Source organism: Mytilus galloprovincialis, chromosome 1 (genome assembly GCF_965363235.1).
Source record: "Mytilus galloprovincialis chromosome 1, xbMytGall1.hap1.1, whole genome shotgun sequence".
Lineage (NCBI taxonomy): Eukaryota > Metazoa > Mollusca > Bivalvia > Mytilida > Mytilidae > Mytilus > Mytilus galloprovincialis.
In genome coordinates, this window is record NC_134838.1 from 108,276,858 (window position 1) to 108,293,372 (window position 16,515).

At 34.2% G+C, this 16,515-nt stretch overlaps 1 protein-coding gene across 1 annotated transcript; it reads right to left on the reverse strand.

The window, feature by feature from the left end:
- Positions 1 to 458: 458 nt before the first annotated feature.
- On the reverse strand, positions 459 to 12,453 carry LOC143049955 (mesencephalic astrocyte-derived neurotrophic factor homolog). Its single transcript, XM_076223735.1, has 4 exons — positions 12,185 to 12,453; positions 2,943 to 3,067; positions 2,200 to 2,341; positions 459 to 1,371 (listed from the first exon to the last, which is right to left on the reverse strand). The coding sequence occupies exons 1-4, from the start codon at positions 12,273 to 12,275 to the stop codon at positions 1,178 to 1,180; spliced, it is 552 nt and encodes a 183-aa protein (XP_076079850.1). The 5' UTR covers positions 12,276 to 12,453; the 3' UTR covers positions 459 to 1,177.
- Positions 12,454 to 16,515: the final 4,062 nt, after the last annotated feature.

The following is a 16,515-nucleotide window of genomic DNA, read 5'->3' on the forward strand; positions in this document are numbered from 1 at the left end:
ATTGGAGTAATATAAATCTATCCACAGACAGTGGTTTGAAATGGCAACCTTGGTGATGACATGTTAGTGATTACTGTAGAGGAAAAACTTAAAGACGGATGATGGTTAAGTCCCAAAATGATCCCATGACTATTTTCCAAGTTTGTTATGAAAATTATTGTTGTACAGACACATAAAAAAATAAATTTAGTCTATAATTTTCATTTAAACAAACAAACAAGTTCTAAATAGAAGCTACTTTTTCAAAAATAGTACATTTACACTACACAGTATACAGTCATCATCATATGATGCATAGGCAGATCCAGGGGAAGGGGGGGGCCTGGGCCCCCTCTTTCGTTAGAAAAATTTGGTTGATTATATAGGGCATCATTGAAGCATGACTGGTCGGTCAGCCAGCCCCCCCTTAGGAAAAGTTCTGGATCCACCACTGTGATGGTCTTAATAGGTTTACAATATTTCGTACAACATCAGCATAATATTAAGTTAAACTATGATGTAACATTCCACTTTTTCTTTCCTGATACATGTAATAGTTACCTTCTCCATATATCTTAAAATATATATTCATTTCAACATAAGATAACATTGATCCATGAATCATAAAGCTTTTTTCATACATTTGTTCATTCTGACATGAGATACACATTCAAATTTGCGTCAAGTAATCTTTATCATTAAAACAGCAGATAGTAAATCCTTTTTCTAAATATTTATCTTCCAAATTTATAATTTTTTTAGCTTGTAACATGAAATTGTTAATCTTTTTATGCATATAAAAGATATTTTTGCTTACAAAAATCATCTAATTTTAAACATTTCTTAAGCATTCCACCAATATCAGCATAATTATACAATATACATTTACACTGCTCAACATATACCAATATCACCCATCATTTTAACTATTTACATGGTTTTAATGGGTTTTTACTTTCAATGTTTCCCTAATTTACATATAGGTGTAAGAAAATTTCCATTTAAGTTTTTAAAGCTGAAGTGTGAAAGAAACACACTTCTTACCACTTTTCTACAGTAAAAAATAACAATATATAAACAAATACCACTAAACAGCCATAAACTTCTGCAGATGTATAAAACAATAATTTATTTTCCTTCGAATAATCTAACAATACTCAATAGTTCTAATAGTTTTTTTCCCTAAGTAGTATTAACATTATAACTCTGTCTTCCTCTTTTTAGCAGCCTCTGGAGCATACTTAGGCATTAGATCCTCCACCACTTTAATAAAGTCTGACTTTTCAGCACATCCTTTACATGCATTATCTTCTCCCCAGTTAGATAAAATCTTTTTCAAATCTTTTACTTTCAACTTCTTCAAATTAACTGATGAGAGATCAATTTCTTTATCTGAAATAAACGAAGAGTGGATAAATGACATGGGGTAAATAGCAATTAGAAAACCATCCAACCACAAAAATAAGACATTTTTAGGGCAACATACAGATAGGTGGCTTTACAATCAAATGAACTGAGTCTATATTAGTTGCAAATATATATATATATATGCAATAAAAGAATTAGATTTGCCATTAACAGCACACAATTCAACAAATAGTGAAAGCCACATGACAACTATCAATAAGGTCAAATTATTTGATTTTCAAAACAATTAAAAATATCAACAGAAGTGAGAAGAGCTTTCAGATAGTGTCTTATGACTGTAATATCCCTGCAAGTACTTAGATGTATAGAATATTGTAACTATCAACTGACAATTTCAGCTCAGAAGATAAAATAAAATGGTAAAAATTGTCATAAAACTAAGGGCAATACCTCCTTTATAAAGTTGTCAAAACATTTTTTGTCCAAATGGACTTTTGGTAGATATTAATATTCTAAAAATTATACCCTGTCAGATTATAAAACTTTCATATAACTACCCCTACATGTATGTTCTATTTTAGCTTTGGTGGCAGGATAAATTATGAGACAAGTTTTTTCAAACTCAATATCCTAAGCGTGAATGATGTAAAGTTTGGTTCAAGTTGTCCCAGGAGTTTCAGAGGAATGGATCTTTGTAAAACTTAACAGAGAATGATGGACATCAGGTGATGAACAAGGTCAAGGTGAGCTACAATGACAACCATTAAATTCTTATGCATTTTAAATGGTCAAAATCATTGATCTTATAAACATAGTACCCGTAAATGGTATTAACTTAAAGCCAATCCTTACCATATTTAAGTTCACATATCTGACCATCTGCGTCTTTCAGTTTACTACACAGTTTTTCTGCAGGCATGTGGTAGCCTATTGGTTTAGATATCATACGTAGAATATTTGTTGCTGAAGTTTCTAAACCACCAATGTAGTAACACTAAAATAAAAGAAAATATCAAAATACTTATTATATAAATGTAATATGTCAAAATATTGTATAGTTATTAAAGTATTGTAACGTATGCTATGCAAAATATAATTTGCATGACTTTGCCAGCCCACATACAAGGAAATGTTGAAACATGCAGTAAGTTTTGAATTATGCATGGTCATTAGCTATATTTTATTTCCATGAAAAAGCCTGCTCTCCTTTGTCAAGAAGAATTTACAATGATTATCTAAGACAGAACACCTCGATAGTGTTAAAATAAGCCAAAATAACAAAAGATCACTGAAGGCATTCAACATTGCAGGCTTGCAGCGATAACACAAGATGTCCGTTGAAAAACCTTATCCTGTTTTTTTTGTTCCTTTGTATTATTTTTCCATAATACATCATTAAGAAGTATTAGATTCCTGTCAAATTTGTATATCTTAATTCTTATCAATTATAATAAAAGTATGATGATCAATAAAGCAATATTCACCAATAACCTTTATGAGCTAAAATGGTAGCAAGTCATTCACCAATTTTGATCCGGAATATCAAATTTACCTTCTCTTTCATGAATTCATGACATATACATGTATGTACTTACAAATCGTTCTTCTTTATTTTTCAATTTTTTGCAGAAATTTTTCAATTCTTGTTCGACTTTATCTTGATTCTTTTTTACATCCTCGTCTATGGAGTTAACAAATCTGTCTAAAACTTTGATACACACTGAAAAAACAAAATAAAAATACTATATCAGTTTTACAATAGTAATGAATTGATAAATGGCTACTAACGAGTTAAATGTACCCACTGCTGAGTAATAAATCATTGTTGTACTTAAATAAAAATATGGTAAAAGTCCCTTATTAACTAACTTCCATAAAAAGAGTCAAATCAAAATGACAGTTTAGTAATATATCACCAACAATTTGATGGCAAACAAACCTACCAAGTAAGAGAGCTTTCTGTTGAATGGTGTCAGAGGAGTTGCATTCATAACATTGTGGTACAAGAGTAAACAAGATAGCAAAATGTCCCCTTTGCTGTATATTTATTACATTTTGTGTAAATTTATGGATTGTTCCATGAGCAACGCATGGGACACCTGAGATTGGTATAGAATGAGTGTGCAGAGGTTGTAAAATTTTGTTATCACAGGTAAGAATTCCAAATTTTTCTGCATTTATAATAGACATATTTACACTTCTTTGCAAATTTTTACGCCACAATTTAAAAGTGATTGTTGCTTGACGTCAAAAGGTGATTCTGAGTCGATCTAAGGTTATTCGGAGGCAAGATACAGCTAAATATCAAAAGTGTAAATACGTTTATTATAACATGTGTAAAAGATTCATATACTGTTAAGTTGGGAGTTGACCTTACACCCAAATCATTTAGAAATATCTGTAACCTGACAGGGTATATTTGGAGACAAAAACTACAATCTAGTATTATATGCAGAAAAAAAGAGGCCCAGGATTAAGCATGTTAAGTAAAGTATCCTGTTTAATGCTTTCAAAGATGAGATATTTTTGCCTATTATTATGGCCCTTGCAATGAAGTAATTGGTGCCATATAGCTTTATGGCCCACAACGAAGTTGTCTGTACCATATAGTTTTACCCTTGTCCGTCATTCCATAATTCTGTCATTACGCAACAAATCATTATACGTTTTTTTTTCTAAATGCCTTCAGATATTAGGCCGATATTTGGTATGTGAGTTAACCATGATGAGTTACAGATCACTTTTAAGTTAGGTTCTGCTCCGCTGATTTTTGTCAAAATTAAGGGTTTACATCTTTGAAAATAGTTGAAAATCACAATTATACAGATTTTTTTTCTATATGCATTCAAATTTTGAGTTAATTTTTTATATGTGACACTACCATCATGTTTGAGTCCACAAGTGTTGTTGAAATCGCAGTTTTTCAATTTTTTGAGACAGGGCCAATCATGTCGTTTTTGACACCTCTAGTTCAACTATGACACATTATTAATACACAAAATTACAAATTTCAGGAATAGTCTTTAAAATTATGCAAATCACAAAGAGAAAGTTAAGTTTTCTTTTAAATAGATAGTGCAACACCAAAAATTAAAGTGCCATTGTCAATAGTACTTTAATTTTTGGTGTTGCGGAAATTGTTTGTGACATTAACTACTTAGAAGGTACACGTGTATGATGTCTCCTGAAAGTGTATTATCAGTTGTTAGGAATGTTATTCTTTTCAAAATACTGCATCAAATTTGAGAAAATAATATATTCCCAAAGGTTGCATATAATAAATGGGAATAAGACCAATCTGTAATTACTCTGAATTGATCAATATTTTTTTCTTGAAAAGTTGGAAAATATTGCCATTGGCAATTAATTAGTATGTTCCCCTTGTGTAGATAGATTGTTGGAAGAAGCATGACCCAACCTCCAAGAGTTCAGTTGGCAGTGAACCTATTACTTTCGTAATATTTAAACTAGATATTCTTATATCTTAAGACCCTTTTTTAGTGACTGATTGTTCTAATTTTTGGAAAATGACGCAGTCATTGTTCCATAACTGTCGACCTGATTTCTCTGCCTACCGCGCTTGGTTTCGTATTTACTAATTTCAATACAAACTGGAGGAATGTGCTTGTGTTATCATTATGCATGAGCATTGTGTAGTAATCAGCCAGGAACCAGTTTACAAACTAACTGGTTTCTGTTTGTATTCCACTACAGTCGAAGAAAGTGTTGTAGTTTGACAGGAACCAGTCCAGAATTTTGTAAACTACAAAACGTAATCGGTTATTATCATTCCGTTTTGGTGTTTCATACCGACTTATATGGTTTGAATAAGCTTAAGACCCTTCAAACATTAATGTGATAGGTATATTAAAGACTGTTTTACAAAAGGATGAAACTGTTTTGCTTTAAAAGTCCACTTCCATTAGATTGCATCAAACCAATTCATGCATCCACACCAGAGAGAAAAAACCAAAGCTATAGACCAAAAACCAAAACTATACCAATCAAGATGCTTACTGTGAATTTTCAATCCATCAAATCTAAACAAGGACAAGTTAAAAATCTAGTAGAAAGTACACAGCCTGATATTGTCCTAGGAACTGAAACATGGATAGACCCAACTATAACAGACAATCAGATCTTTCCACCAAACTATCATATATACAGGCATGATCGCAACCTAAAAGGAGGAGGAGTACTAATAGCCATAAAAAATGACCACCTCAGCACACCTGTGCCTGAGCTCCACACCAACTGCGAAATTGTTTGGGCCAAAATAAGCCTAGTCGGGAATAAAGATATGTATCTGGCATCATATTATAACCCTAAAACATCAAACGAAGACAGTATCGAAGAATTTGGAATAAGTCTAGAACGAGCGAGTACAACAAAAAACGCCTTCATAGTAGTTGGTGGTGACTTCAACCTGCCAGGCTGGAATTGGTTAACAAGAACCCTAAAACCAGAATCCACCTGCCAAAAAAACCACTATAAGTTTGGTGATATCCTGGACGACAATGGTCTTGTACAGCTAGTAGATGAACCAACAAGAGGCCCCAACACACTGGACCTAGTTATTACAAATAACCCATCACGCTTTACACGTACCAAAATAATACCTGGATTGTCCGACCATGATATTGTATTTAGCGAAATAGACACCTAGCCAATATCAAGGAAACAAAAACCAAGAAAAATTCCCCTATATAGAAAAGCAAACTGGGAAACCATTAAAAAGGAGATGAATGACACCCATCAAAAGATCAAGGAACTAGCGGCAAACGGCAGTTCAACTGAGGAACTATGGTTAATCTTTAAGACCAACTTAAACCAGAGTGTGACAAATCACATCCCACACAAAATGGCAAAACAGAAAGACAGCTTGCCTTGGCTCACACCATCAGTACGCAAACTAATAAAACGCCGTGACAGATTGTACAAAAAACATAAAAAGTCAGCTGTTCCTTCAATAAAATCCAAACTTAAAGAAACAAAGAGAATGGTACAAAGAGAGCTCCGTCGTTCATACTGGAACTACATTGAGAACATCGTAACACCTAAGGAGGAAAACAACCAATATAGTAGTATGAAACGGTTCTGGACATACATCAAACATCAAAAAACAGAAAGCAATGGAGTTGCTCCACTTCGCAGTGAAGGTATACTACATACCCACCCTATAGACCAAGCTACTATTCTAAACAAGCAATTTCAATCTGCCTTTTCCACCAAGGACACATATAATGAACACGAGTTTAAATCCAGATGCAATATGCCAGGTCAATATCCCAAAGCAGAGGAACTCAACATCACAGAAAATGGTATACTCAAACTCCTGCAAAAAATAAATCCAAATAAAGCAGCTGGACCAGATAATATAAAACCTAAACTTCTCAACGAACTGGCCACAGAAATAGCCCCAATCCTTACAATCATTTTCAAAACATCAATAGAAACTGGGGAAGTACCAAATGATTGGAGAAATGCAAACGTAACACCAGTATTCAAGAAAGGAGAAAGATATAAAGCAGAAAACTATAGACCAATCTCTCTAACTTGCATCTGCTGCAAACTAATAGAGCATATAGTTACAAGCCACATCATGAAACATGCTGATCAACATCAAATCCTCTATCCATTACAACATGGTTTCCGTACTAAACGCTCGTGTGAAACCCAACTAATCGAATTCGTGGATGACATCACTAAAAATATGAGTGCAGGTAAACAGACAGATGTTCTTATAATGGATTTCTCAAAGGCATTTGACAAAGTCGGTCACAGTCTCCTAGTACACAAACTAGAACATTACGGTATCAGTGGTAAAACCAATAGATGGATAGCCAGCTTCCTATCCCATCGAACGCAAGCAGTGGTAGTGGATGGAGAGTGCTCATCACATATTGATGTAGAATCTGGAGTTCCCCAAGGCTCTGTCCTTGGTCCTGCATTATTCCTGTTCTACATCAACGACATGCCAGATGGGATCAAATCCACTGTCCGCCTATTTGCTGATGATACAATAGCATATCTTACCATCTCATCTGACAAAGATTCAAATGACCTTCAAAGCGACCTCGACAAACTGGGAACATGGGAAGACAAATGGAAAATGTCCTTCCATCCGGACAAATGCAATGTTCTCACCATCAGCCGCAAAAACAACACCATTCCAACATCTTACACATTGCATGGCCACAAACTGGAACCTGTCAAAAGTGCTAAATACCTTGGTTGCACCTTCACATCCGAACTGAAGTGGAATGATCATATCAATAATATATGTAACAAAGCCAATAGGACAATAGGCTTCCTTAAGAGAAATTTAAACATAGGAGCAACTTCAGTAAAAGAAAATGCATACAAAAGCCTCGCAAGACCAATAATAGAGTATGCAAGTCCAGTATGGGACCCATACTTTAAAACCGAAATAGATCGTTTAGAAATGGTCCAGAGAAGAGCAGCAAGATACGTTTCCAACAAACACCATAACCACTCAAGTGTCAGCAAAATGATTGAGCACCTGGAATGGCCATCTCTGGAAAAAAGGCGAAAAGACGCTAGGCTAACTATGCTCTATAAAATAGAACACGACAAGTGGCTGTAACTAAGGAAGGTCGTCTTATGCAACCAACACGACTGTCGAGGAACATGCACGACAAAAGCTATCAAATTCCTGCAAGCAGAAGTGATTACAGGAAATACTCATTTTTCCCAAGAACAATCAGGGATTGGAACGCTCTCCCTCCTGGGGTAGCATCAGCACCGTCAGTTGAGGCCTTTAAAGCCTCACTGACAAAGCTGAACTAAATTATCGAATTGGGGGGTTGGGGGGGGTCTGTATGCGCACCTAAGTCATGGCATAATAATCAGCTCGTTGATTGTGGCCATTATCAGGCAGAAGCAGAAGTACTATAGTGATATATGTTATGTACGGATTTCCACTCTCACCGGTTAATTTCTTTTACACGTGCTTTTGAAACTTCCTGTTTAAACATCGCAAGTTTTAAAATTGTTTTTTGAGTGAATTAAACTTATTTTAACAATCACGAAGCGTTCGGGAATCATTTCAAGCAGTTTCTTCTTCTCTTTGATGATGGAAAATAGGTTTTCTCAAGAAAATACCGCAAACGATCGCAGAGGAATTGAAACGTACAAGTCAAGTCGGCACCTGGTTAAATTGGCATCTAGTCAAATCGGCACCTATTTGACGTCAATTCGGCTTCCAATAATATTTATTATAATATTTTCTATTCAATTAATTAATAACTGTTACCAAGTACATAGTGAATATTAGGTAAACAACGAGACCAAAGTGAATATGTTGTTGTGTACAAAAGTAAACAACGAAGCTATTGTTTTAACCATTAGACAATTATTAAAATTAAATGGAAAACTATGAGTCCCTTTCAATAAATCAAACTTTCATGCCAAATAATTAGCAAATTTAAGGTGGTTTTTTTTCCAGTAATGTTTAAACAGCATTAAACAAACAATCCTGTAAAAGACTCAACTGGTTAAATAATGCATAAAAATATTCAATAAGGCTATTTTATTTTTTTCTGGGACGCCTTCCTAAGACGTTCGTAGGAAGGCTTCCTAAGAAGGCGTCCCAGAAAAAAATTAACATAGCCTTGTGGTCATAGGAAGGTGTCCCAGAATAAAATTTAAAAAACCTTGCCAGACTTAATAATTATTTGGACTACTCATATATATCATTAAAAATACACCAAAAAATTCATGTAGTTGAGAAAAATAAATACATTCAAAATGTACATGAACATCCAAAAAAGTGAAAGTTAGTATTAACTCTTTTTGCTTTAAAAATTTACAACTGCATATAAGTATTGAATGCTTTTTTTTGTAAATTCATTGAGGTGTAAAAGCGTTGACCGAAGTACTTTTTGTATGAAGCGCATAAGCGCTTCATTCTAAAAATGTGCACACGGTCAACACTTTTGCAACCCTATGAGGTTACAAAAAGAAACATTCAATACTTATAATTACTTTTTTTAGCTAGGATCATGAAAACACGAATTTTATAACTTTTTTATTCAATTCATCTGTGCACTTTATTGTGGGACCACGTGTTATCATGAATGAAAAGTTTTATTGAGTGATGCAATTGCTTGAGGAATAACATGTGATGTGCAGTTAGCCAATCAGAATAAAGTATTATAATGAAACATATATCAAATGTAATTATAACAAAATACATTACGTTGTAAGAGTTATCTCCCCAAACACTGTTTTTCTTGTGGCCACCTCTCCTTCGTAACCGTAAAAGATTTTATTTTACCAAATTGCTCGTTACATATTTAGGATAAGAATATTCGTTTGAACCATAGCTCTATGGGGACTCCATATGAGAGTTATTCCCCCTTTTTCATTTGATTCAAGCGATATGCATTTTCAACTGGTAAACCATAACTGATAGAGACCTAGGGTCTTCATGAGGTCATTGGTACTAAAAATGAAAATGAGGTCAATGTCAAAGGTCAAGGTCATATTATAAATTTTGATTTTGGCTTATTTTCACTTCTTTTCAAATACTGTATGACATTTTGACAAATAATTTTTCATAAATTATTAGTTGCGACATGTCCTTACTTGTATATTTTGGTTGAAAGGCTGCGCATACAATAAAAGGGAGTTTTTGTCCATCTGACATTTAAAATTACGCGTCAAGTGGTAGTTCTCATTAACCAAACATATTAAAGACCTAGGATATTTTGATTCAAGGTCCATGGTTTGTGACCTTGAAATTGAGGTCAAGGTCATAGGTTAATAGGACGTCATAAAGCCATAGGAACTAACATTTTAAACTGATTTTTCATATTTCAATATAAAAATAGATCTTTTCTAGTGGAAAGACTTCAATTATTCTCTGAACAATTTGTTTTTAATTTACATCATATTTTGTGGGAGAAGGGGGTTCAGACTATGTGGTATCAGGTCTGTTTGCGCCCAATACACTTTCGCACCTCGCACGTTCACACCCAAGGTCCATTCGCACTCTACTCATTCGCGCCCAATTTTAATTCAAATTCAAGTTGAATAATTGGAAAATCATGATTGTTGTTTTAAATTGCTTTGGTGTAAATACTGAATGTATTTTTAGCTTGGTATGAGTAAAACATTGAAGATTTTAAAGGAAAAACACAAAAGATAATTGTTTTTAAGCCCTTTGATCTGATTCGTGAAACAACGAAACAATAAAATACAGGAACCAAAATATAGCAATCCACTATTATAACCAAAACATGATAAAATTTATTCAACACACAGAAAAAAAATAGTCAGAATCTCACTTCATTATGAAAGAGGTCAATGAAACAAAGTATAGCAATACACTAACCAAAACATGATTAAGAGTTATTCAACGCTAAATAAAACGTTGACAAAATACCACTTTATTTAGAAAGGATTATTATTATCTTTAACAATACGCTATCCAAAACATGATTAAGATTTATTCAACACAAAAAAAAAATGCTGTCTCACTTTATTTTGAGACAATGACAACAATTATACTTATAAGATAACACTTGCTTACAGAGTTATTAAACACAAAACCAATTAAGATTAGTTGCGAACATGTAGGGTGTGAAAGTGAAAGGGGGCGAACATGAGTTGGTGCAAACGTGAATGGGCGCGAACGGACCCGGATTCAGCCTATGTACCAGTGAGAAATATAGAAGCCTTTCTACGGTATTTATTTGTACAATTCAGGTAGTCTTGACCTATTCATTTGTCTTAAAAAAAAACCCAGCCAGTTGGCACCTTCACTTCACACACACACATATACGAATATCAATTATATGCTTACGAGACATGTTGCATTGTTAAACTAATTACGGTATGTGAAAATCAAGACTTGCATAAAAACTATCCCAATATTAGAGACAGTGGCGTCATTTTTCTTCAGAGCATTCAGCTCTTTGATTATCTACTAGTGATGGCTGCTGTTGTATAAATTTTTGTTCTGGTCATGTGAAACACTTTAGTATATTCAGGGTCTGTTTCTGCTACTTTGTTTTCTTTAGGACATGGACAATGTAGTAAGTAAATGTGGAATTCCTTGTTTTTCAATCTTTTGGTTGCTTATGTACTTACAAATTTATCCTTTCTGATAACCACTATTAGGTTGTTAACATAGGAGTTCCTTCCTTGTTTATTAAAAGTAAGCCTAATTTCCTGCCATTATATAAATGTACAAATGTATGTATGTATGCAGTTCCGTCTGTGAACGGAGGATCCCTTGATTCCTGGGAGGGTAAAGTGGAATCTGTATATATTCACTCCCTTGTCAGGATGAATGGAGATGTGTCACTTACTTAAATACACCAGGACAATCCCCATCCAGTTACCTAATGGAGTGTTATGACACTGTAAAAGTTATTATGGTGAAGGAGGTCGAGTACTTGCAGAGAAGCTCTGAGCTTTTCAGCAGGAACAGACAAAGCAAAAAGACATCTATACATAATTTGATCTCCAGTTGGAGCCTCTTTAAATATTTGTTACTGGGGGGAAAGTTTTGATTCCTCCCTACAATTGTAATTACATTCTAATCTAATCTTTCTTTAATTATTGCTCGTATATTCTTACAGGTATAAATTTCCTCGTGTTGTGCTTTCAATGACATCATGTGCCCATACATTATTTTAGCTGTGTCGGGGTAAAAAAAAGGGGGGTTTATGCTCAAATTTACTTAGGGCGACTGTCCAACAATCGAAAGCTTGGTTTTTCAAGTTCCACCAATTATGATCTGTAGAAAATTATAACACGAGCCCTCAGCCCCTCACATATATTAATATAGACAGTCATTATTTCTTACCTTCACATTCCCCTGCTTTCAAAGCGGCTGAACCGGCAAACATTAACCAGAGACACGAAAGTGCCACCCAAGATACAATTTCAATCTTCATTCTCAGTTTACAACGAGCACAATTAAGTTAACTGAGTTTTCTTTAAGTCTTGTGGTAAATTTGCTAAATTAATCACCAACTTTCATTCAACTTTGACGTTTTAGAGTATTTACTTCGTTTACGCAAATTTTGACAGACGTGTATCACAGGAAGCACATGTACTTGGCGTATTTTGATTGGCTAAATTTGCACCGGAAATGAAACGTGCTCTGAATATATACCAACAACGGATAAATCCGGAAGTAAAACTTATCATCGATTTTGTGCATTACTTGCCGTCCGTCGTCCGTTAACTTAAATTACAAAAATCTTCTCTCCTACAACTACTGGAAAATTGAAACAAAACTTGATCGCAATAATTTTTCAGATGTCTAGCACAGACACTTGTTTCTGAACTTGCATGCGCATTAACTGACTGTGAATGAACATTTTGTTCAGTTTCTCGATCAGTGATCATCAGTATGAATGAATAAAATGTTAAAAAAGCTACAATTATTGTAACTCGAATAATTCAAGCCCTTTCCGTGTCCGATTTTCTACCACACGAGCCTTCGTAGATCAGCGGAATATAACGACTGAGTTATTCGGGTTACAATTATTGAAGGAATCTCACCAAAATTGTCACACCTTCAGTTACAAAACACAATAACTGATCTAGTTAAATATGCCAGACAACTCTGACCGTTTACAAAAAAGACAAGCGTCAATAAGTCAACTCGGACTGCCGTTTACATAAGACATCTTTGACTGTCAACTCGGACTGTTTGTAAATTCAATTCGGACAGACTTAAAGCCAACTCAGACCTTCTATAAGTCAACACGGACCTTCCGTTGTGCAAACTCAGACAAATACAATATATATTGAGGGAGAGGAACTTGATTTGTCAAGTTAAGTGAATATTAATTGTCATTTTTCAATGTATTGATGTACAATTGTATGAATGAGACAAACAAAACTGTCTGACGTCCTCTAAAAAGAAGTCGGCAACCCTTTAGACTTGTATTGATAGTTTTGTGTCGTAGTTTGTTTCATTGAATACCCAAACAACCTCTTGACGATGTCTATCTGGGCTCGGAGAACACCATAAGCAGGACTCTGACACTGTGGAGTATAAGAGCAAAAAACAAATTATTTTTATGTAGATAAATGAAATGACTGATTCAATAACGATAGATAAAGATTGTTAAAAATGTTTAATGAATTAATGAAAATTTTATACAAAATATAGACCGATTCACCTCGATGAAGTTTAAATAAGAATTGTCAGAATTAACAGAGACCGTGGCGGATCCAGAACTTTTCCTAAAAAGGGGGGGGGGCGCTGACTGATCTAAGGGGGTCCCGCTCCAGTCATGCTTCAATGATTCCCTATGTAATCAACCAAATTTTCCCCACGAATGGGGGGCCAGGCCCCCCCCCCCTGGATCCGCCTATCATGAGAGATACGTGTGTGGTTTTATTCACATTTGATGAGATGCATGTGCATGTGGTTTTATTGTCGAGCCTGCGACTTTTGTCGCAGAAAGCTCGATATAGGGATAGTGATACGGCGGCGGCGTAAGCTAACTTCTTAAAAACCATTTATATTTTAGAAGGCGAAAGACCTGGATGCTTCATACTTTCAACGGTATATAGATGCATCATGTTATGAAGTTTCCGTCAGTCACATGTCCAATGTACTTGAACTCAATTTCATGGTTCATTGACTACTTGAAAAAAAAATGTTAAATAAACTCATCACAGATACCAGAACGCATGACATTTTATATATACGCCAGACGCGCGTTTCGTCTACAATAGACTCATCAGTGACGCTCGAATAAAAAAAAAAACCCAAAAAAGCCAAATAAAGTACGGAGTTGAAGAGCATTGAGATCCAAAATTCCTAAAAGTGTTGCCAAATACAGCTCAGTTAATCTATGCCTGCGGTAGAAAAGCATTAGTATTTCAAAAAATTCAAAATTTGTAAACAGTTAATTTATAAATATAACAATATCAATGATAATTCATGTCAGCACAAAAAGTGCTGACAACTGGGCTTGTGATACCCTCGGGGAAATAAATCTCCACCAGCAGTGGCATCGACCCAGTGGTTGTAAATAAACTCATCATAGATACCAGGACTCAATTTTATATATACGCCAGACGCGCGTTTCGTCTAAAAAAGACTCATCAGTGACGCTCGAATCCAAAAAAGTTTTTAAAAAAATCCAAATAAAGTACGGAGTTGAAGAGCATTGAGATCCAAAATTCATAAAAGTGTTGCCAAATACAGCTAAGGTTAAATATTCTCTTGTTAAAAGTAATAGGATAACTATATTTGGTATCACGGTGCGTACCTCGCAAGGCTCTCATGCCCGTCAGACAGTTTTCATTTGACCTCGACCTTATTTCATGGATCAGTGAAAAAGGTTAAGTTTTGGTGGTCAAGTCCATATCTCAGGTATACTCTATACTAGTCAACAAAAGAAACGATATACAACTTATTTTTCAAATTAAAGATGAAGTTTTCCGTTTATAAAACTAATATTGAAGGTAGTAATATTTAATGGCCATGGAAATATAAATCCGTTTAAAAAAAAAATTTTTTTTTTGCTCTCATCATGCTCATGACGTCATTTGGCGAAATTTATTTTTTTTGACAAAATTTGCATAAAACGATAATTTTAAAAACAGAAGTTCCAACTAATGATGCCAACCTCTCATTCAAAGCTTAAGATAAGGACAATGTTTGCCATCAATTCTTTTTTAAAAATCGTACAGTTTCTTTGTTTATTTGTAAAGCAAAGTTTGGCCCACAAGAAATCGTTAAAATGTAAACATTTACTTTCCTGCATTGGCTAGAGGTATAGGGGGAGGATTGAGATCTCACAAACATGTTTAACCCCGCCGCATTTTTGCGCCTGTCCCAAGTCAGGAGCCTCTGGCCTTTGCTAGTCTTGTATTATTTTAACTTTAAGTTTCTTGTGTACAATTTGGAGTTAAGTATGGTGTTCATTATCACTGAACCAGTATATATTTGTTTAGGGGCCAGCTGAAGGACGCCTCCGGGTGCGAGAATTTCTCGTTGCATTGAAGACCTGTTGGTGACCTTCTGCTGTTGTCTGCTCTATGGTCGGGTTGTTGTCTCTTTGGCACATTCCCCATTTCCATTCTCAATTTTATTATTAATTGATTTACCATTGACAGTATGTGTAAATTAAATTTAAAAAAAAAACCGTTAATAATCTTAAAACTAATCAGAAAGGTTCCAAATTTACAGTGTGTTGTTTTCATATCTAAAAAATTGATTTGAGACGAAAACATTTTTTTTTTATTTTTTTTGCATTTTTTGAGATTTAAAAAAACACAAATTAAAAAAAAAACAATATTTTAACCCATTAGTGACAATATGAACCTTAATTCATTAGCATATTGAATATTTTAAAACAAATTTGAAAATTCATTTAGTACTTAGAAACCGTTATGTGTTGATTTTGTGTCCACAACTTTCCGCAAAAATAATTTGCACCCTATGATCGTTTACAGTTAATTTAGTTACTTTCCGACAGGTTTTGATTTTCATTATCATATGTGCATACATTGCAATTGAAATGTTTTTAAAATAGTGTATCTCATTTTGTTTTAGTTTTAACACTTTTTGATAAGTTTTATTCTAAAGTCGTGTATCGTTTCTTTTGTTGACTAGTATATAAGCAATAGGTCTAGCAATAGGTCTAGTATATATTCGGTGTATGGAAGAACTATAATTAAGGTGTACATTTCCAACTGGCAGGTATCATCTGACCTTGACCTTATTTTCACGGTTCAGTGGTTATAGTTAAATTTTTGTGTTTTGGTCTGTTTTTCTTGTACTGTATATATGCATGCAATCGGTCTACTATATTTGGTGTAAGGAATGATTTTATGATCTATATGTCAGTTACAAAGCTTTTAGTTGACATTGACCTGATTTTCACGGTTCATTGTTCAGTGTTAAGTTTTTGTATTTTGTTCTATTTTTCTTAAACTATAAGCAATTATTATAGGTCAACTATATTTGTGCGGTATGGAAGAACTATTAGCTGTACATGTATGCCTGTCATGGTTCATCTGACCTTGACCTCATTAATCATAGGTGAATGTTTAGTTTTCTTGGTTAATGTTAAGTTTATGTTACAGCTCTAATAAAGATTTATATTTAGGACTATCAAAATAATATCAATGATAAGTAAAGAAGGCGAGACATTTCAGCGTGTG

Bases quoted from the DNA above. Each gene is read 5' to 3' on its own strand.
- LOC143049955 (XM_076223735.1), bottom strand. From the start codon at position 12,275: ATGAAGATTGAAATTGTATCTTGGGTGGCACTTTCGTGTCTCTGGTTA. The intron at 2,342-2,942 runs GTAAGTACATAC...CTTTTATTTTAG, and splicing joins AAAATAAAGAAGAACGATTT to TGTTACTACATTGGTGGTTT. The intron at 1,372-2,199 runs GTAAGGATTGGC...CGTTTATTTCAG, and splicing joins GATATGTGAACTTAAATATG to ATAAAGAAATTGATCTCTCA.